Here is a 23,348-nt window from a genome sequence, read left to right as displayed (position 1 = left end):
ACACTGAAATAATGATTAGAAAGGTAAGATGAGAACCAGGATAGGACAGTGTCTTGAAGACCTAGGGATTGTAGTGCTTGTATGAGAAGAGAGTTATCACAGTGTCAAATGCAGCAGAGAGATCCAGGAGAATTAGAAGAGAGTAATGGCCTTTAGTTTTAGCAGTGATCAAATCATTGACAACCTTAATCAACACAGTCTCTGCGGAACCTTGATAGCGAAAGCCAGACTGAATTGGATCCAATAGGTTGTTTGTGGAAAGGAAGCATGTGAGGTGAGTATAGGCAAGTCTCTCTAGAAGCTTGGAGGGGCATGGGAGCTGAGATATGGGCTGGTAATTTAAGAGAAGGTTTGAATCACAATTTTGCCCTTTCTGAATAGGAGCAATCACTGCGTGCTTGTATACTGACTGGAATATACCAGAAGAGATCGAAAGAGTACAGATTTTAGTTAGAGGTGAGATGAGTATAGGAGATAGGGATCTACAAATTTGTGAGGGAATAGTATCAAGAGGACATGAGGTTAGAGTAGGAAGATTAGAAGAGAGTAGATACTTCATCTTCATTTGTGGGGTCAAATGAAGAAACGGTGTCAGAGGGTGCTGATAAGGAATTGAGCCTATTGCTTGTCAATGAAGAGGATTCCCTTTCTAGATAGATCTGATCAATCTTGTCCTTGAAGTAGGAAGCAATGTAAATGTAAATGCTTATTTGAACAGCACTTCCAGCATCTGGTACCATCTTTTCTGCCAAAACATATGAACATTGACATTACAATTCACAGAAGTAAGTACAATGAGTCACAATCAGTGGTTGAAGTGGGCCAGGAAACAGTAGTATGTCATATGACCACTTCTCCTACTGCTGCTTACATTTTCCATACCGCCGCTTCTAAATTTACACTTTGACCACTGGTCACATTATAAACCCTCATAAAATATGTAAAATAAATTATCATCAATGATAACAATGATGTTTAAGAAAATATTGAAATGTAAATTAATGTATGAAAGTGTTCAAATAGTAAAAAACTCCCCAGTTATAAAATGAAACCATTCTTGTAGTCTTATTTGTTAATTATAATGAACTGTTATACCACGTACTGTCTTGTTGTTTGCCCTCTGTACGGTGCTGCAGACCTCATGTGGCACCCTGTAAATAAATGTTGATAATAATAATAATTATTGTGCTTCATGTGGCTCAATGTCTGCACGACCAAGTGGGGCAATATTTCCTGAACCGGGCCGGGCAACATGTGCAAGAAGAAACAAGCTGTTGTTAGAAAGATGGTTTGATCCAGTGCTCTGCCTGTGACAGATCACATGATCGCAGGGGGAATGATTCCTCCACCCCTGCGATCGGATCCTGGTGACTGGCTGTCACGGTGACAGCCAGGCTGAAGACAGAATAGCGGAGACCAGCGGCGGGCCCCAGGTAAGTACGTGTTGCTCATGGGGGGGGGGCCCGGGTGGCACGGGGGCCCGTACTGGGCCCGATTTTTTCTGAAGGCGGCCCTGCCAGTGCTGGTCAGGTAGCGGTCTAATTACACAGGCTACGTAAAGCCGTACTATTCTCAAATGTAAGTGTAGGTCACTTTGCCTTTCTTAGCAGTTCTTGTCAGTCCATATATGCACAGTCTGTCTTCAATTACAATCTCATAGCATTGCACCACTTTCAAAAATAATCATGTGAGACAAGTGTTGAAAAGACTTTGTATATTTTTATAACCAACTGAAAGTAGTAATGAAAATAAAATTATATAATCTTAGTGGCTACATAAAGTATAGTGTAAATACCTTCATTGAAAGCACAGTGAAAATTCTCCAGGATAAATGTAAATGAATCTTCTCCAAATACCATATCTGGTTTATCTGAAAAATATGTATCCAGAAATGCTCTAGAATCAATGCCATGTACGTGATAGAGCTTATGGGAGCTATAATCCATCTTGTAATATTGTATTATACACAGGCTGATGCTCCCTCGTCTTTGTCTCTGGTTTACTGGACTGGCCCAGGAATCCTGTATATATTCACTAGGATCCAGCTACTCATCAGTAGCAGGAACATCAATATTATCACATGATTATTTATCCCTGTCATGAGTGGGTCATGGGAATGCGGGTGACAGTAAATTAATCTTATTAGTTAGAATCAATTACCATAATATACATTTTTTTTCATTTTATATTTAATGAAATGTTAATATATTAATTATATTTTACTTTAAATTTTCTAGTTCAAACATGTATTCCAATAGAGTCATCTATTTATAAAGTGAAATTTAGTAGGAACATCAATATAATCACATTGTGATTTATTATCATAATCTTGTGATGTTTTATAAAATTTCTAGTACAAATATATACACAAATAATATCAACTCTTTAAAGTAAATATAAAGGATGTAATCAATCACCTCTGAGGACTTTTCTATTTGGGTTTAATGTGGATATATTTTGAAGAGTCTCTCTCATCAGTGGGCAGGGGGTGTACAGTACTCTGCATAGACCCAGCCCCCAGCAGCATGTAATGTACCCAACATCATTAGATTTGAAGGGACTCGTGTGAAAAGTTGATAGTAATGTTGTGTGAAAGTTTTTTTTGAAGTGCAGCAACTTTTCATTTTTAGTTTTTATATAGCAACGTTATACTGTGCTTTGGCTAGGTAAGGCAGCTTAATAGAACAAAAGTTACCTTGTGAATGTAGAGCCCAACTTTCAGCCACTGCCAAAAGTTCTGCAAACTCATAATATGCATAATCTCTCTAATTGCCCATTTAAAAGATAAAAGTCAATGTTTGTATTAATGTTTATATACACCATTATAATCTCATGATCAATCAGGTCTACTCATCATAATATGACACTGCTATCAACACTAATCTTATAGCATCCCTGCCAAAAGAGCACATAACAGAAAATATATCAGCATATAAGCATAAAGTAACAACTTTTGTGCAATTGTTTTTTTCCCCCCAAATGCACCCCCCCCCCCCCCCAAGTATGTAAGTGGTTATGCTCTCACTGGACAAGCATTAGCAAAGTTAGTTTCAAATATCAGTGTGCTACTGTTCTGAGCTTGGACATATTTGCCAATGAATCAGAGGACTAGATTATGACATTATCTGTACATTGATTGTATGGTGAGCCATTGACATAAAACGGAGCTTCAAAACACCTGGCATGAAGTCACTGGAACACATAGTGGAACACATGACGGCATAGAGTTTAGAATTGCTGACTTCCAGTTATGGAATTTAGCATTCTTTGACCACCATGGTTATTGCATGAGTTCATAGATTATATTGAAAGTATTTTCTATCTTCGTAACATTTTTCCCAAACCGACTTCTATGTATGAGCTATGATGAATTCAATTACATTATAATTATCGAGATCACTCTCTACCTTTCTACTGAGAACTTTACAAGGATGAATAATAAAAATACTGCATATAAAACCCCATATAATGACAAGAGAGTCCCCATAAATGAAGGCACTTAAACGCATGATGCTTCTAGTTTATAATGACCTGTGATGGTTAATTTCTCAGCTCCAGGCTGACCAATCACAGTCCTGGGGGAGTGTCCTGGAATTTGTTATAGGTTACCTCTTCCTACTAGCCTGCATTCACTCTGCTGCACAAGATCCGGCCCACCCATCCCTGGATTAAAAGAGATAGCACGTGTCGAGTTTTATCACTTTATCCCCATCATCACAGAGCAGACACAGTTGCTAGGAAGTCACTGCGATCAGCGGCTGTTACATATGGCACTATTGCTGATTGACCGCAGGTCACTGCCCCTTTTGAGGTAACGGTGACTCTTGGGGCTAGATTTACTAAGCTGCGGGTTTGAAAAAGTGGGGATGTTGCCTATAGCAACCAATCAGATTCTAGCTTTCATTTATTTAGTACCTTCTACAAAATGACAGCTAGAATCTGATTGGTTGCTATAGGCAACATCCCCACTTTTTCAAACCCGCAGCTTTGTAAATCTAGCCCTTGGTCTTTTATTAGAGAGGATCCCTTGACCTGCTTAATGAGGGCACGTCATTGTGAGTTTAGAGGCTGGGTTGTCAGATTTAGCGCGGGTCAAGCAGTAAGGGAGCTTATCCTGGTTTTAGATGGATTCAAGGACATTATACATATATTCATGGTAGGTTATTGTGAAGGTGGAAGAATGCATGGACGCTATGCAGTTTATATCAGGTGTACTCTGGAGATTTTTTTCAAATTCTTGGTATAATCATGGTGGTCTTCGCTGATGGCTTCCAGGATGTATGTATGTATCTAGTAATGAGGCAGTGTGCTTCTGAAAAGACCTCTCGGTGCGCGAAATTCACTTTGTCGATATCACATATAGTTGCGGTCTTCAATCGTAATTCATTCTCCTCACACTGATCACGGAAATATCCAAACAATGTACATAGCAGAATACAATAACGTCAACTAAATATTCTACACTAATCTATAGTAAGTTTATGATTTGATTATTTAAAATGGACCTATCATTCCCTTATACAACTGCATCAATCTTTAAAGGATAAGTCTACCCGATGCAGAAAAAAAAGTTTGGGTGAAGCTTGATGACATAAAATAAAAGACCTGCTTTATTTAGCCTCTACATGCCATTTCCCACATCCGTCGTGGTTACTGTAAAGGTCAAACAACACACTATACTTTCTTTTTCCCACTAGAGCTGTTTGAAACAAGCTTAGTGGGTGTAGATGTCCCTCCCATTTACCTGCTCTACACAACCATAGAGCACAATGGCCTCCCCATTGCTTCACTTCCATGAATGGAGACCAGAATGTCTTTATGCAGAAACGCTGGTCTCCTTTCTTGGGGGAAAGAGAGGACTGGCAATTTTTGGCTTACGGGACAATAGCAAGTAAGGTTCCCATAGAGCATCAGTGCTGAACTAACCATGAATGTGGCTAGACTCACTGCATTATCCTGGAAAACAAGTGTCTTCCAGTATGCAGACTACACATCTAGTAAAGTTTCCTCTATGTCAAATAATCTACAGCTTGTAGTTTATGAGCATAAGTAAATATATTTACAAACGTCTGAGCTGTGCTTGCCAAGTTTTGTACCATCAAAAAGAGAAATTACTGAACAGATACTTAACCTGTTTACTACTAACTCCTGCAGTAAATGTTGTCGTAAATTTCCAGTCATGAGCTCCTGTACGTTTGTTTAGACATTTGTGTGGTTCCATAATATATTTATCACTGAACCTCAGAGCAAAGATGTCTTTGAACAATTCACAGGCCTAATAGCGATGGTGACTGTAAGGACCAATGCTGATGTTGATTGCAGTTTACAAATTCTACATGATTCGAAAGTCTTATGTGTAACATAATATCTACATTACTCATCAGGCTAAAAGCTGAAGCATAAAGATATAACAATAAACAGGAAAGTATAAAACGGAATACATTACATTTTTGCTAGCGCGTCCTGGGCCCAGATCCATGTAGTTTGTAGTCAGGAAGATAGAGTTTTTACACTGGCCCAGGAGATTGCTTATATGCAGTTTGAATTAACATAAACAGTGATGATGTCACAAATATGCACAATTTATGGTGACAGGGATTGTCCTGCTCACACAGTGGGAACATGATATTCCTAGGTACTGTGTAGCCTGAAGCAAGTTTTTATGAAATCCATCTGACATGGCATCTGCCCCCCACCAGAAATGGGACAGTATGACTTCTGGTGTCATTCTAGCATAGAGAGGAGACGCCTGGAGCAATGTAACCTGGAGACTCCAAACAAACCCACAGAAGCTAAGAAGCAGTTACTGGGTGAAAGCAGGCAAAAGGGGGCTTTGCTGCACCTCTTTGGACATGATATATAAGGGCAGATTCTATTCCCTAAAGAACAATGTGGGGCGTGATCTACTGTCGTTACTACGGTATTTTTAACACCGATTCTTGCTCACACCTCACAGAGCTGCAAGCAAAAATTAGTGTTGAAATTAAATTAATAACAGTAATAATGCACAGCTATTACTGTAGTAGCGTTAATATTGCGCGGCCCACATTGTTCAAAAGAACAACGTCGGCTCAGTAAACTGGTCGGGGAAGGCTCAGGCTTCCAGGAGGCTTGGGGCAGATCATCTAGTTAATTTGGAGTTGCTTGTTATCCCACTTAACATGGGATTTAACTTTACTGAGTGACAAACTGACAGGATGCAGTTGAACGAATTGTCCAACACTCATAATGTTGACATTCATAGACTAAACCCAACCATATACAGTCCCAACTTTCCTTCAAGCCCTCTGTGATCTTCATCCTCATCTTTGTCAAAAAATCAAGATAGTCGTATAATTAAAATGTTGTGTGTTATTGTAGTAACTCTGAGTATGCTGAGTGAATGACAACAATTATATTTGCTGGGCTGTCATATTACAAATAATCTGAGATTTCTTAACCAACCAAAGTCAGATAAACTGCAAACATGAAAAAAATATATATAAGACAGCGCTGGGGCTTCAGACTACACATAGTAATGAATCCACGTAAGTGTTAATAAACCATTTATTTGAATAAAAGCAATATCCATAAATATAAAACAATATCAATATCAGTGCACTGATAACCAATCCCACTCCACTATCAATTGCATGCAAAGACCAGTAGGGAATAATATGACAGTCTGAAGCTTCAGTATTCAAAGGGAATAGGATCGATCCTTCTAAAAAAAAATGTCTCAATTAATATACCGGTGTTATTCGAAATCCCTCAAATGATGATTCCAATTGAATATCTCCAAATACGTCATATATCAGAAAATTTGATATGAGTGATTGTAACAAATGAACCACATGCACATAAGAATCTTGACCATGAATTGGAGCGCTAGAGACAGATTCAAACAATATCGCTCTTAGCCCAGTCACCAATGCAATTAGACTTGTCAGGTGAGATAAACTTTCATACGTGACTATGCACGGAGGTTCCACTTTCTATGATGGTAATGTAGCTTGATTAAGGAAAGTTCGAACAATTGAGCAATAAACATGCAATATGTAAATAATATATCTGTTACTTTCCTGAACTGGATAGTGGATCCGTCATATTGCTTTTATTCAAATAAATGGTTTATTAACACTTACGTGGATTCATTACTATGTGTAGTCTGAAGCCCCAGCACTGTCTTATATATTATTTTTTTTCTATTGTTCAATCTAAACCCACAGGTTTTTTCACAGCAGCGGGACTCTGGACATACACTTAGTTAAATTAGATAAAGACTAGTGCTACAGCGCTGAATAAAGTGTGTTTAAACTGCAAACATGAGCTACTTTATTTGTTGATCGGGTAGTAACATCAATAAGGTCAGTTCAATTAAAATACACAGTTATATATTGACATTATTTTATTAATGTTTAACATTTGCAAACTGTTAGGAAGACCTGTTATATTTTTTTTCTCATTTGCTTCCCAGGCTACTTCTCTTTGTGAGCTGTGATAAACATAAGTGCATTGTAATCAATAAGATCACTCACTGCCGTTCTTTTGTGAACGTTACAGTGGTCAATTGTAAACCCTTCACCAATGAGAAGCTTTCTTACAAACATCTCATCATATTTGAACACATCCAACTTGTCGTGTCCAGTTATGAAATAAGTTGTATTTAGAACCCCGCACAATATCAGGTGCCCTCCTGGTTTTAGAAATTTTGTCATTTTCCTCAGATGTTTGATATAATCATTTTCATCTTTACTGGTCACGTCTAGCAGATATAAGCTGGTAACGCAGTCAGCTTGTGGTAGCACCACCGGGTCGGTGAGATTTTCTTTTTCAATGTCACACTTCACAATTTGTTTTATTGCTGTCTTCAACCTTAGATCTTTGTCTTTATAGAGGTCACTGAAAAATATGAAACACAATGGAGATGAAGCAGAGTGGGAAGTGCGCCGGCCTTGTGTGAAATCGCTCTGCATACATGGGTGCCTATGCAGATTCTGACGCTTACGCCTGGAAAGGCGGGAAAATGGAGGGGAGGGGTTTTCTAACATTGGCCAAGTGCAGCAAAGGTGTGATAACACAAATGCGGCTCATGCAGACCTGCAGAAACACATATCTACACCTGCTAAGAGGTGAATATTTTGCACCAGCTGTAAGGCAAGTGTAAATACACTGCTGATGTGACTTGTAGTGCAACATATATGCACATGGGCAGCACTGTGGCATAATGGTTAGCACTTCTGCCTTACAGCACTGGGGTCATGAGTTCAATTCCGAACCATGGCCTTATCTGTGAGGAGTTTGTATGTTCTTACCGTGTTTGCGTGGGTTTCTATCGGGTGCTCCGAGTTCCTCCCACACTCCAAAAACATACTGGTAGGTTAATTGACTGCTAACAATTTGACCCTAGTCTGTGTGTCTGTCTGTGTATGTATGTTAGGGAATTTAGACTGTAAGCCCCAATGGGGCAGGGACTGATGTGAGTGAGTTCTCTGTACAGCACTGCAGAATTAGTGGCGCTTCATAAATAAATGGGGATGATGATGATGATGATATGCTGCCTTCTTTTGTCAAACTCAGCATAAGCTCCAATAAACTTAATTTGGATCTAGGATTATGCAACCACATGCAAATACAATATTCCATTTTATGGGACTGGATTATGTAAATGAGTTTTAATGGGTGCGGAGGTCCTATTTAGGGAGGCATTTTTTGTTCTCTGTGAGGGCACACTGCATTTTTGTTCCCGCAAAAGTAACTTGATTTTCCAATGTCTTCTAAGTTCGTGGGGCTTTATTCAATACTTTCAATGAGACGCCCTTTTCATCTTCCAGATGGAGTTTATAGAGCAATGATGGGCAATCTGTGCAATGCCCATTCAGGGCAAATTGTAAAGCAGAATATGATTGTAGCAGCTATTTTCTCCATCACATGTCCTCTTTCATACAACACATGTGGGATCAACAGCATGTGTGTAATTTTTTGTGTTAGAGTGAGCACTGTGTGGCAAGTGTGATTATGATTGGCATGTGGAGGCATTTATGGAAAGTGGGGATCTGAGAACATGTTGCAGAACTTTAGGCTGAGTAGGGGGTCTGAGCGGCACCTTCAAAGTATAAGGGGCATAATGTGGCTTTGTGAGACATAAGTAACTGATGTGGGCATGTTGTGGCTTCTGCTTTATTTTATTATTGTGGCCCTTTTCAAAGCTAGAGGGCCACACATGTGAAGTATATCAGGTTGCCTACAAATTTTATACAAAAACAATCATTTTTAGCTTCACCAAAGCCAAAGCTATCAAAACAAGACACGTTAAGCTACTTATATTTTCGATTATGATTACAGTATATTGGACATAGTAAATCTGAACTTTTGAGTTACATCTAAGGAATCTACTGGTGGCCAAAGTCTGAAAAGAGAGAGGATGCTGATATTTGAGGAGTGATGGGCCCAGTTTAAATACCTGGGAATGGCAAGAACTCATACCGGTCTGTTTTTTACAAAGATTCCCTATTAGATCAGATGGACAATTAATTATTCCAGAAAATATCAACCCCAATAATTGGTGAATTTGTGAACATTACTTCTCTCTTCCTCTGACCATTTCAGGATTTGAGATTTTATTTCCTAATTGGAATTATTTGGTGCTCCTCTAATTTCTCTTGCCCATATGATACTATCTATGGTTATGTATGTTATTAATGTGAACTAATGCACCGATGCAACAAGACGTGGTCCGTGTTGCTGATGTCTGCACGGTGCTCTTGTAACAAGTGGTGACAAAGGCGCACTTTTGATATAGATATATATATATATATATATATATATAGTAACAATTCAGAAACAAAAATGCACCTGACTAATTATTAGTAATGGTAGTCCAATATAATCACAGTCCAATATATAAAATCCTTGTATACCCTTCCCGTGTGCAGGCGGCTGCTAGTTCTCCATGAACTAATCAGTGTATTATAGAAAATAAAAACTAAGAATACAAGCAAAAGGACAAGGCGCACAATAGTGTAGTATTTTGATAATAAATTTTTCAAAGGTGCATATCAAACCAAAGTGGTCTATAAACACACCCAATCCTCATCACCAAAGAGAGGTAAAAAGTGAATAAACCAGAGAGACTGTGCAGTAAATCAGTATTTCAAGTGGTGCAAGTGTGTGTGTGTGTGTGTGTGTGTGTGTGTGTGTGTGTGTGTGTGTGTGTGTGTGTGTGTGTGTGCGCGCCAGATATAAAATCTTTAATGCTTATCTGTATGGGTTTCCAAAATATGCTGTATCAGGTCAAATGGTCTCCAAGTCCCAAAGAACAGCCGGATGCAGTAGTGGGGTAAAAACGCTGCAGTTCTATCAGTGATCAATTATTCAGGAGAAAATCAGCACAAGAATATTTGTTAAATAATTAAAATGCCCACACAGAACCAAGCTTAGCTTCCTTTTCAAGTATTGTTTTCCAAGTGTGTGGTTTAATCATTAGACATTCACTCTAAAGCACAAATCCCCAAATCCATTTGTAAATATGTAAGTTACAAATGGTAATCATTAGAGAATATCCCCCGCACAAGAATTTTTTTTCTCCTTTTTCTCTTATAATATTTTACACACAAGGGTAGTGCAAAAATTGAGGTCGTTGCTATTAGCTGCTACTTCTAGTAGTAATATACCACAGTAGAATAAAAAAGAAAAGCAGCACTACTTCCAACGAAGGCACACTAAAGACGTAAATATTTAGTCCAATACTGGGAAATTATTCCATATCATTGAGGGGATTTTTAAAGATAGATAATACATAAACATAACTCATACACCAAAATTTTTATTGATATGCATTAAAAAGGAATTTAATAATTAAAAAGTGAAATATTAAAATGTTGGAGTTTGGGACAGGTAAATGAGATGGGAGTACATATGAGAGTGTAGTGGTGGTAGAATCACCTATATTTATGTATCTCCCTATCCACCATAATCACGGTGAGAATCCCTAATTAACCATCAAACATGATCACAAACTGCACAGGTCATCTGAAAGAATAAATCTTTATATTGTGTTAGTAACACAGATATCTAATGATGTATATAATTAATACAGATGAAGTTCCTGAATGTAAGTTCTGTTTCTATGTCCTTAAATGATGGTAAATATCTGTTCAATATTGTAAAGATCAACAGAGTATTCGTGATACCGGTTTATTTCTGAAATCAGCTTATTTGTTATAATTATTTTTTATTTGTAAAAAATTATACAAAGATCGTGTGGATGGTAAGTATGTTAGCTTATAATGTTGCTTCTCATAATGAGCAGAGAGAAATGTATGCATGACCGCGCATACACATGTCCAGGGACACGATCGCAATCAAGGTAAATGTATCAGTTTCACAGATTCTCAATGAACAGTAGAAAAAAGTATATATCTATATCTGTATATTTTCAGGTGTGATCTGGGTTTAGTAATTATCAACCCCACATATGCTAAATATTCCTTCTATTCTCACTTGAAAAGTGGCCGCATATAATTTTCCGGCTAGCTGGTCCCCCTTTGTAAACTGTGTTATATAGGGTTATTATTCACTGCCTAGCTATGGCAAAACAGGTGCTTAGGAAAAATATATATATCTCAAATTACTTTGTGTATATTCACATTATTTCATTGTGGGGCTATGATTAAAGAGTATTGAGCATATACATTTAGCATTCACCCAAGAGAACTGCTTGGTTTTATAAATAGCAGCTTGAGTATTATTATTGAGAACAAAATAAAGTTGTGTTCTAATGTTTCAAATAGCTACATTTATAACAATCTAGTATTCTGCTCACATGAGAGGGCTGTGTTAATGTGCATAGCACAAGTCTAATTACTAAGAGCATTAACATACAAAGAAAAGGTATTTTTCAACTTCTGTTATATTGTATCAATTAATTGTATCTGTGGCAAGCTAGGGTTAATGCCATGTAAATTGCTAATCTTCTTTTCACATCATTTCATAGTTGAAGTATATTAAGTATATGCATGTGACATTCGCCCAACAGGTAAATAGAAGTTTCAATATTGTTGTTAAAAACAGAATGAGGTTTGTATCCAATATATTAATACCATAACAAATGACTATTTGGGATAATCTAATCTGAGGTTCAGCTCCTGTAAAAGGGCTGTGCTGGTGAACTGCAGCTCTGGTCTAATTACTGGAAACATTCACGAATACAAAGACTGAGTTTATCAGCTTCTATTGTTATATTAAGTTAATTATTTATATCTGTGATAATCTAGGATTAATGCCCTGTAGAAAAAAACTAATCCTTTTAAACAGAATGCATATTATTGATCAGAAAGGGCTGTAATAACCAACTACACTTTGAACTCCCTGAACACACAGACTCCTTCTAAAAACTAGACATACACCTGACATACATTTCACTATCAGCTTCTAATAGGAGGCAACCCATATGTGATTTGGGTTGGGTATTTAAACTAATATCCACCAATGAGCTCGATATAATTTGATTGACACATTTTTCAACCTATCAATTAAGATTTTTTAATGCGTTTACTATAAGGTCACAGGAACAAATATATAAAAGACTGTTTTTTGATAATTAATTATTCAAAATTTTTTGGGAAAGAGTCCAAACTTATAAACATCTAGATACAGAGAATATATAAAATATATATAATATGTAAGGTACATTTAGAAAATAATGTGTATTATCTTGAAGGACCAATAATAGCAATCTCCAAATTTCCTTTTATAAAATATAAATAAATGATCTTCACAGCGGATTAAATCAAAATTAATATGCTGAATTTATCCTGATATGTCATTAGATGTATTTTATAGTGATTTAAACAATAACTTCTAGGTACAGATGACAATCCCGTGATAGCATTATGTAGATATCTATAGATAATCAACAATATACATATTCTAAATGTACCTTACATATTATGTATATTTTATATATTCTCTGTATCTAGATGTTTATAAGTTTGGACTCTTTCCCAAAAAATTTTGAATAATTAATTATCAAAAAACAGTCTTTTATATATTTGTTCCTGTGACCTTATAGTAAACGCATTAAAAAATCTTAATTGATAGGTTGAAAAATGTGTCAATCAAATTATATCGAGCTCATTGGTGGATATTAGTTTAAATACCCAACCCAAATTACATATGGGTTGCCTCCTAGTAGAAGTGAATAGTGAAATGTATGGCAGGTGTATGTGTGTTCAGGGAGTTCAAAGTGTAGTTGGCTATTACAGCCCTTTCTGATCAATAATGAATTCTGTTTAAAAGGATTAGCTTTTTCTGCAGGGCATTAATCCTAGATTATCACAGATATAAGTAATTAACTTAATATAACAATAGAAACGGATAAACTCAGTCCTTGTATTCCTGAATGTTTCCAGTAATTAGACCAGAGCTGCAGTTCACCAGCACAGCCCTTTTACAGGAGCTGAACCTCAGATTAGATTATCACAAATACAGTCATTTGTTATGGTACTAATATTAGATACAAACCTCATTCTGTTTTTAACAACAATATTGAAACTGCTATTTATCTGTAGGGTGAATGTCACATGCATATATTTAATATACTTCAACTATGAAATGATGTGAAAAGAAGATTAGCAATTTACATGGCATTAACCCTAGCTTGCCATAGATACAATTAATTGATACAATATAACAACAGAAGTTGAAAAATACCTTTTCTTTGTATGTTAATGCTCTTAGTAATCAGACTTGAGCTATGCACATCGACACAGCCCTTATGTGAGCAGAATCCTAGATTGTTATAAATGTAGCTATTTGAAATGTTAGAACACAACTTTATTTTGTTCTCAATAATAATACTAACCAAGCAGTTCTCTGGGGTGAATGCTAAATGTATATGCTCAATACTCTTTAATCATAGCCCCTCAATGAAATAATGTGAATATACACAAAGTAATTTGAGATATATATATTTTTCCTAAGCATCCGTTTTGCCATAGCTGGTCAGTGAATAATAACCCAGTAAATATACAGATATAGATATATACTTTTTTCTACTGTTCATTGAGGATCTGTAAAACTGATACATTTACCTTGATCACGATTGTGTCCCTGGACATGTGTATGCGCGGTCATGCATACATTTCTCTCTGCTCATTATGAGAAACATCATTATAAGCTAACATACTTACCATCCACACGATCTTCGTATAATTTCTTACAAATAAAAAATAATAATTATAACAAATAAGCTGATTTCAGAAATAAACTGGTATCACGAATACTCTGTTGATCTTTACAATATTGAACAGATATTTTCCATCATTTAAGGACATAGAAACAGAACTTACATTCAGGAACTTCATCTGTATTAATTATATACATAATTAGATATCTGTGTTACTAACACAATATAAAGATTTATTCATTCAGGTGACCTGTGCAGTTTGTGATCATGTTTGATGGTTAATTAGGGATTCTCACTGTGATTATCGTGGATAGGGAGATACATAAATATAGGTGATTCTACCACCACTACATTCTCATGTGTACTCCCATCTCATTTACCTGTCCCAGACTCCAACATTTTAATATTTCTCTTTTTAATTATTAAATTCATTTTTAATGCATATCAATAAAAATTTTGGTTTTATGAGTTATGTTTATATATTATCCATCTTCAAAAATCCCCTCAATGATATGGAATAATTTCCCAGTATTGGACTAAATATTAACGTCTTTAGTGTGCCTTCGTTGGAAGTAGTACTGCTTTACCTTTTTAAGTAACCACATAACTTCACCACATATCCGCCACATAATGTGATGACAACCAGTCAGAGCCGGATTTAGACCACATGGGGCCCTAGGCAAGATTCTGGTTTGGGGCCCCCTCCCTGAAATAATCCATAGCACTATAGTTTTTTAGCATAACATATACATATTCAGGGGCTGGCTGGAAGACTTTAGCCCGGGGGGCAAGCACATAACACTGGCCCATAAGTAGCGGCCTTTTTTTAAAGGGTGGTCTCACCTCCAGCCCTGGGAGGGCCCTCTGGGGACCGCTGGGCCCTAGGCAGTTGCCTAGGTTGCCTAATGGTAAATCCGGCTCTGCAACCAGTCAGCTTCTCCCAATGTGAAAGACCCAGTGCAGCATCCATTACTTAACCTCCTGTGCATGCCAGTAGTGGCACTGGTCCCTTATCTCTTCCAAATCTGGGTGATCTCTACTGCTGATTGCTAAACTATTCATGGTGTACTCTTGACTAAGTCTGCAGGTCATCTCAAATACCTGGTGTTAAATGCCATTATTCTAGAATATGGCTCCAGTTCTTTTGGATAATCTGTATCTATATATAAAAGATTAGAATAGATAGTGTTTTTAGGGGTGTGCAGCTGTGTTGACCCTCACACGCAAATACCCTTTTTTAAATATAGTTTTCACTGAATGACCCTTTCAAAATTGACAAGTATTGAAAAATAGAAAAGATTAGAAAATATTAGCGTTTAGACTGCTCTGTTAATGTCCCAACACTCCCAGGGGATATAATTTGTTGCTCCACACCTGGACAACAAGCATCTACTACAAAATCGCTTTTCATTTACTCGTGTCTTGGCTCCACTTGGAGCAAGTTCATGTTTCTTGTTAAGGTTTTTCTTTTTTCTTATTGGATTATTTAGGATGGAAGAGGAGATCCCATGTGCATTTAGGTCATTGATTACGTGTAAGCTAAGAAATTTGGGCAAGTGTTTGTTTCAAATTAAATATTCATGCATTAGATGTGTTTTTTTTAATTATTGGTTAGGGTTATTGAACAAGAAGTTCCAGCAGGCCCTGGCATGTAGGGTAAACCACTGCGTATGCTTGCAGCCAAATGAAAATTAGGTTCCATGAGCGCTCATTGTTCTATTTTTGATTTGTAAAGCATTTGGAGAATGGTAAGCGTATGCTAACATTGGGTCAACCCAAAACACAGAGATTTTTGTACAGGTACTTAACCAGTTTCCTTTCAACTCTTTAATATATGGTGATGTGTGATCCCAACAAAAGGCTCCTGTACGTGTGCACAACCATTTGTTGAGTTCCATAATGCATTTCTCGTTCAACTTCAGAAAACTGATCTGGTTGAAAAATCCACAGGTTGAATAGAGATGAAGAATTAAGGATCCAATACTGATGTCAATCAAATGGTCTCCCTTTATTTTACCTGCAGGGAAAGAGTCCAGCGATTACAAAATGTAATCTATTATATAACATCTACTTTACATTGCATTTTATGATATTACCAGTAAGCAACTGCCTCACAGCCAGGGCCGCTTTCAGAAATAATCGGGCCCAGTACGGGCCCCCCGTACCACCCGCCCCCCCCCCTCATGAGCCCCCCTCATGAGCCCCCCCATGAGCAACACATACTTTCATACTTACCTGGGGGCCTGCCGCTGGTCTCCACTATTCTGTCTTCAGCCTGGCTGTCACCATGACAGCCAGGCACCAGGATCCGATCGCAGGGGTGGAGGAATCATTCCCCCTGCGACCATGTGATCTGTCACAGGCAGCGACGGGCCCCAGGTAAGTCTGTGCTGAGCTGATGAGTAATTTAAATGCTTATTTGAACATCCCTTCCAGTACCTGGCACCATCTTTTCTGCCAAAAGATATGACCGTTAATTGTAGAATCCCCAGAATTAAGCATAATGAGTCATAATCAGTGGTTGAATTGGGCCGGTATACAGTAGTATGCCATGTCACCACTTCTTCTACTGCTTTGATTATAAAGCTATCACATATAATCTGCTTACATTTTCCATACCTCCACTTTTAAATTTACACTTCGCCCACTAGTCACAATATAAACCCTCATAAAACATGTCAAATAAAATATCATGATGATCTCAATGATGTTTAAAAAAAATATTTGAAATGTAAATTTATTGTATGAGAGTAACAAACGCCCCAGAAAACCTTTTTGGACACAAAAGCATGTAAGGATTTTTTTCCTATACATAGTTGTGAATGGATCACTAAGTAACTTATGGTATAATTTTATTTAAAGGAAATAGCGCAGGGAGCTTATTTATATAGTTGCAAATGCACTTATTTTTTGATATTTGTGTATATTTTGGTAAGGGAAATCTTTATTTCTGAGACCAGGGGAGAAACTCATTTGTTTTAACCTTGCTAGAGGAAATGCACTATTTCTGATGTATATATCTGATACAATAAGCTTTTGTTCAGGAAGTCTTTTGTGCATCTTGGTGTAAGGAAATTCCTTGTGTGGGATTTTGCAACTTTTCTTGGGGAATTCATTATGTTGGAGGAAATGTGTATTCAGCAACTGTTGGAAGAAAGCACCCATGCTAATCTCATGTTAATTAGACCTTTTGATGTGAGTGTCCTATACCCTTTAAGGGAAAGGAAGGGGTTATTAGACTTGCTGTCAGATCTCCAAAATAAGAAGCAGGAAATCACAGCACGGTTTTAGGATATCACAGATAAGCGTAAATATTGCTAGCTTTGCATTGCATGTAAATCCATGTTTGGTTGAACAAATTGCATCCTGATTCTAAAAATAGCCTGTCAGGCTGTGTCTAAAACTGTATAAAAAGAGAGCCCTTGTACACTGAAATATATCAATCTAATGTTTCATCTGACCTGACCACTGATACCTTTAATCAGTGGAACTGTCCTTGTCAGGACACTTTAGTGAAATAAACATCACTCTCTGCTTCAAGACCCTGCTTGACAACTTGTTCAATATTGCTGTAAACCTTTGATCTACAGATTAGACCCTAAATCTAATCCGTCCTTCAGCTGTTCTGAAGTTTGGTACCAGCTCCTAGTACCACCACTCTGCCCGCTACCCAGCAGCTCTGCCCAGTGTGATAGGCCAAGGGGGATCCATCTACAGCACCCTGATCCATAGTAAGCGGTCAGGGGTACCAGCCCAAGTGTACTAGCACAGGAGTACACTAGCAGCAATAGTTACCCAGAAGTAATGTGGTTCTGGATGCCATAAAGGAGTCCAGTATTTGCAGCAGGCTCCTCCTACTGTGACAGGGGGGGCATATTCGGAATAACGAAAGGGGACGGTGGCAAAGTAAGCCCAGCCGGTTCCCAGCAGCAACAGACAGGGTGGCATAGCCGGTCCATCCTGTCACAATAGTCATTTAAAGCAAGTGTCCTAGCCTTTATCTAATATGTAATCCAAAGTGTATTATAATTGAACCACTTAGTATTTTCATAAGCGAACATAGACCAACTGGGAAAAAGTCCCCCCCCCCCCCCCCCCAATAAAAAGAATACTTTAAAGCTGCAATCAAGAAATAGTGTTTGGACAAGCAATGATTTTACCATCACTCCTTCTAATATAACCAATCAGATAGATGAAAAGTGGTGTGAAAGCACCACCACCTGCAAGATCTTGGTATATTTCCACAACAGTTGCCTACGCCTATCCATCCCCCAATTGTATGAGGAATGGGGAGAATATCAATATCATTGTCACCTCTAGGGTTAATGGTCATCATAGACAGTAGTAGCCTGGTGGCTATTAATTGTGTCCATCTCCTACAGCACCCAGTCTGGTGTTAGATACCATTATTCTAGTATATGGCACCAGTTCTTTTGAATAATCTGTGTATATATATATATATATATAAAAGATTAGAATAGATAGTGTTTTTGGGGGTGTGCAGCTGTGTTGACCCTCACACGCAAATACCCTTTTTGAAATATAGTTTTCACTGAATGACCCTTTCAAAATTGACAAGTATTGAAAAATAGAAAAGATTAGAAAATATTAGTGTTTTTATGGGGTGTGCAGCTATGTTGACCCTCAAATGAAAACACCCTTTTTTAAATATATATTTCACAGAATGAACCTTACAAAAAAAAATTCTGGTGTGAATAGCTGCTGCTGACTCTCACATGCAAACACCGATATTTTAATATGAATGTCACTTAAAGACCTTTTACTAAATGACAAGTATTGAAAAAAAGAAAAGATCAGAATGGCAGTGTTTTGGGGGTTCATATAGCAGCTGCTGATCCTCACACACAAACACCCTTTTTTAAATATAGATGTGACTGAATGACCCTTTCAAAATTGCCAAGTGTTGAAAAAGATTAGAATATATAGCTTTATGGGGTTTGCTGCTGTGCTGACTCTCACACGCAAACACTTTTATTTAAACATAGATTTCACTGAATAACCCTTTCAAAATTGACAAGTATTGAAAAATAGAAAAAAATAGAACATATACCATTTTTTTGAGGTGTGCAGCTGCTGCTGAACCTTACACGCAAATACCCAGTTTTTTTCAAAATTATTTTAGATGGTACTGCCTCACCCAATATTATTTTCACTAGAAAAACTTACATTTTGAAAGAAATAGTTCTATTTGGGGTTTTTTTTTGGATTCTGCTGCTAATAGTATGACAACAAAATCACACTTTTCCTCCACTAAATATTCTACTTAGCTCAGAATATCTGAGTCTACATACTAGTCCTATTATATATGCATTAACGACAACCAGTAGCCACTAGTCTGTGTAAACTCTGGCACTTGAGAAAATGAGGGGGGGGGCTATAAACACAGATGATATCGATCCAAAACTCACTAGAGTTTTGCAAATAAAATTTTCCGGAAATGATGTTTTGCCTCGTTTTGAGGTCCGAAATTGGCGTATTGACAATTGGATTGTAAGGGCTGCTTTTTCTGGAACAGACTGGACCCCAAAGTTACCATCTGAAGGACCAGAAGAGTAAAGATTGGACAGATATCCTGGGAACTTAGAACAACACACTCATTCCGACCTCTATCTGGCAGGGATCCATTCAATACATCTATGTTCCAGTTTTTAAAATTTTTATTGTTTTCATAAATTCATGTTTGTTTGATGAAAAAGCTGCCGTGTCAGCTACTACGTGCAATAAAAGTATTTTTTCGTTTTTAACGGTATCATGCTAGATCCGTTAATTTCTTTTTCCATATCCATACTGAGGTATTATCCCTGATGGAAGACAAGAACAAAGACATTCTGATACCATGCCTGATTCAAATTTTCTTCTTGTAAGTGTTCTCACATGCCATATACCACTTCAAGTCCATAAGGAAGGAATGACCACTATATTGTGACACATGAATCTACTCACCATTTGAATATAAGTCTTTTTTTTATTACTATTTATTGTTCATATTATTTTGTTCACCATTTACTGTATCAGGATTGATTTATTGCTATGTGCTATTTGATGTTAGAGGTATGTGAACACAGTCAGTAGCGCAGGATACTCTTTATTTATTTTTTTTATGTATAAATCGGATGCCCCAACGTCGTATAATAATAACAATTATTGTGTTTGATATAGCTCAATTTCTGCACGAGTGAGGCAATATTTCTTGAACCGGGCCGGGCAACATGTGCAAGAAGAAACAAGCTGTTGTTAGAAAGATGGTTTGATCCAGTGCTGGTCAGGTGCCCCCCCCCCCCCCCCCCCCTGACAATCCTCCGTTCGCCCCTGGTGGCGGTCTAATTACACAGGCTACGTAAAGCCGTAATATTCTCACATGTAAGTGTAGGTCACTCTGCCTTTCTTAGCAGTTCATGTCAATCCATATGTGCACAGCCTGTCTTCAATTACAATCTCATAGCATTGCATCACTTTCAAAAATAATCATGTGAGACAAGTGTTGAAAATACTTCGTATATTTTTATAACCAACTGAAAGTAGTAATGCAAATAAAAAATATATATTCTTAGTGGCTACATAAAGTATAGTGTAAATACCTTCATTGAAAGCACAGTGAAAATTCTCCAGGATAAATCTAAATGAATCTTCTCCAAAGACCATATCTGGTTTATCTGAAAAATATGTATCCAGAAATGCTCTAGAATCAATGCCATGTACGTGATAGAGCTTATGGGAGCTACAATCCATCTTGTAATATTGTATTATACACAGGCTGATACTCTCTTGTCTTTGTCTCTGGTTTACTTGACTGGCCCAGGAATCCTGTATATATTCACTAGGATCCAGCTACTCATCAGTAGCAGGAGCATCAATATTATCACATGATTATTTATCCCTGTCATGAGTGGGTCATGGGAATGCGGGTGACAGTAAATTAATCTTATTAGTTAGAATCAATTACCATAATATACATTTTTTTCATTTTACATTTAATGAAATGTTAATATATTAATTATATTTTACTTTAAAATTTCTAGTTCAAACATATATAAAAAACAGAGTCATCTATTTATACAGTGACATGCAGCAGGAACATCAATATAATCACATCGTGATTCATTATCATAATCTTGTGATGTTTTATAAAAGTTCTAGTACAAATATATACACAAATAATATCAACTCTTTAAAGTAAATATAAAGGATGTAATCAATCACCTCTGAGGACTTTTCTATTTGGGTTTAATGTGGATATATTTTGAAGAGTCTTTCTCATCAGTGGGCAGGGGGCATACAGTACTCTGCATAGAGTCAGCCCCCAGCAGCATGTAATGTACCCAACGTCATTAGATTTGAAGTGACTGGTGTGAAAAGTTGATAGTAACGTCGTGTGAAAGTTTTTCTCTGAAGTGCAGCAACTTTTCATTTTTAGTTTTTATATAGCAACATTATACTGTGCTTTGGCTAGGAAAGGCAGCTTAATAGAACAAAAGTTACCATCTGTAGGTAGTACCCAACTTCCAGGCTTTACCAAAGGTTGGGCAGTGACTGTTTTTTTTCCAAATGCCCCCCCCTCCCGCAAGTATATATACGGTTAAGCTCTCACTGGACAAGCATTAACAAAAGTCAGTTTCAAATATCAGAGTTCTGCTGTTCTGAGCTTGGATGCATTTGCCAACCAATCAGATGACTAGATGATGAAATGATCTGTGTATTGATTGTATGGTGAGCCATTGACAAAGAACGGAGCTTCAAAACACCTGGCATGAAGTCACTGGAATACATAGTGGAGCGCAAACAACAGATAATGTTCCAAACAATCATTTGTCATCTATTTTATGTATTAATGGAAACGGCCAAGTGTAGCCCTACACTGCGGTCTGGAGGAATAACATTTGCCATTGGGAAAGCAGCAGTTTTGGATACAGTCACACCAAATTTTGGGTAGCTTATAAGAATTGTTACTCTTATCTTCAATTACAGATATATAGGTATTCCCACCACTTATACACTAAGGAGGCATCCATTTTGTGAACAGAACTAATAATCTTCTTATCAATTTAGGCACTAGTGGCATTGCTGAGACATGAAGCACAAATTAAGTAAACAAGTAAATCAAATAGATATATCCTCATGACTATTGGTGCAGCCAACAATATGGCTACCTGCACTGCAAGTAGGTGACACTCTAAAATTCTTAATGTGACACAAGTGTTAGGTGAATGTTTTTCACAATTGCCTACAGACAGTCCAAGTCCAAGAAGGTGATTATTTCCTTTTAACAAACCATGCCTACAAATTAAATATATCTATCTTAGATACATACCCAAGATAAATGCATTGTGAAGGTTGTCATATGTAATTCCAATAAATGGTTTATTAGAAAAATATGTATTAAGAAATGTTTTTGATGCAAAGTTATGTATAGATTGTAAGCTTGTGAGCAGGGCCTTCTCACCTCTTTGTCTGTTTTACCCAGTTTGTTTATTAGTTTACTATGTTTGTCCCCAATTGTAAAGTGCTACGGAATATGTTGGCGCTATATAAATAAATGATGACGATGTACACAATAGAACTTGTGGAAGTCAGAATCCATCTAATCAGAGACAATGCTACCCTCACACTTTGGATATCTTGTTCTTATATCAAATTGTCCAGGAGTCATGATTAAACTCGTCGGGATTCCACTTGTTAAATTTGACAAGCATGAATATTTTTTATTATCTCATCATTACTTATTATATTTACTTATTATATTTACTTATTTACTTGCTTAATGTCATGAAAACACATGTGAATGATTTGTCATACTTCAAAGTAGAATATATTATAATATGATCCACTTTTATGTTTCTATATTACGAATAGACTTTATCTTATAGCATCTACAGATGAGTGAAATGACTTGATAACTTTTAAGTTTCTACTAGTTTCTACTCGTTTCAGATACGGATTCATCACATTCATCACTTCAATTCAATTCAATACATCTTTCCACACTAGGTTCTATTGCAAACTTAATGTACGTCAATGACAAACAACCACTATGCCACTTTTGTTTGTACCACAAGAATTTTGTCACCTGAAAAAATAACCATAAGGTAAACTAGGGTGCAGGGCAAAGTAATAACTCAGGTATCAAAGGACCCAGTCAATGACATAGATCTAGGGGTAAATC

The 23,348-nt window shown here is 37.0% G+C and overlaps 1 protein-coding gene across 1 annotated transcript; it reads right to left on the bottom strand.

Moving 5' to 3' along the window:
• Positions 1–7,457: 7,457 nt before the first annotated feature.
• LOC142101457 (nicotinamide N-methyltransferase-like) lies at positions 7,458–20,953 on the bottom strand. The gene is made up of 3 exons (XM_075185913.1): positions 20,767–20,953; positions 15,977–16,184; positions 7,458–7,881 (listed from the first exon to the last, which is right to left on the bottom strand). The coding sequence occupies exons 1-3, from the start codon at positions 20,915–20,917 to the stop codon at positions 7,458–7,460; spliced, it is 783 nt and encodes a 260-aa protein (XP_075042014.1). The 5' UTR covers positions 20,918–20,953.
• Between the last annotated feature and the right edge of the window lie 2,395 nt (positions 20,954–23,348).

Source organism: Mixophyes fleayi, chromosome 9 (assembly GCF_038048845.1).
Source record: "Mixophyes fleayi isolate aMixFle1 chromosome 9, aMixFle1.hap1, whole genome shotgun sequence".
Taxonomy (NCBI): Eukaryota; Metazoa; Chordata; class Amphibia; order Anura; family Limnodynastidae; genus Mixophyes; species Mixophyes fleayi.
This window is presented reverse-complemented; position numbering and strand designations above follow the sequence as displayed.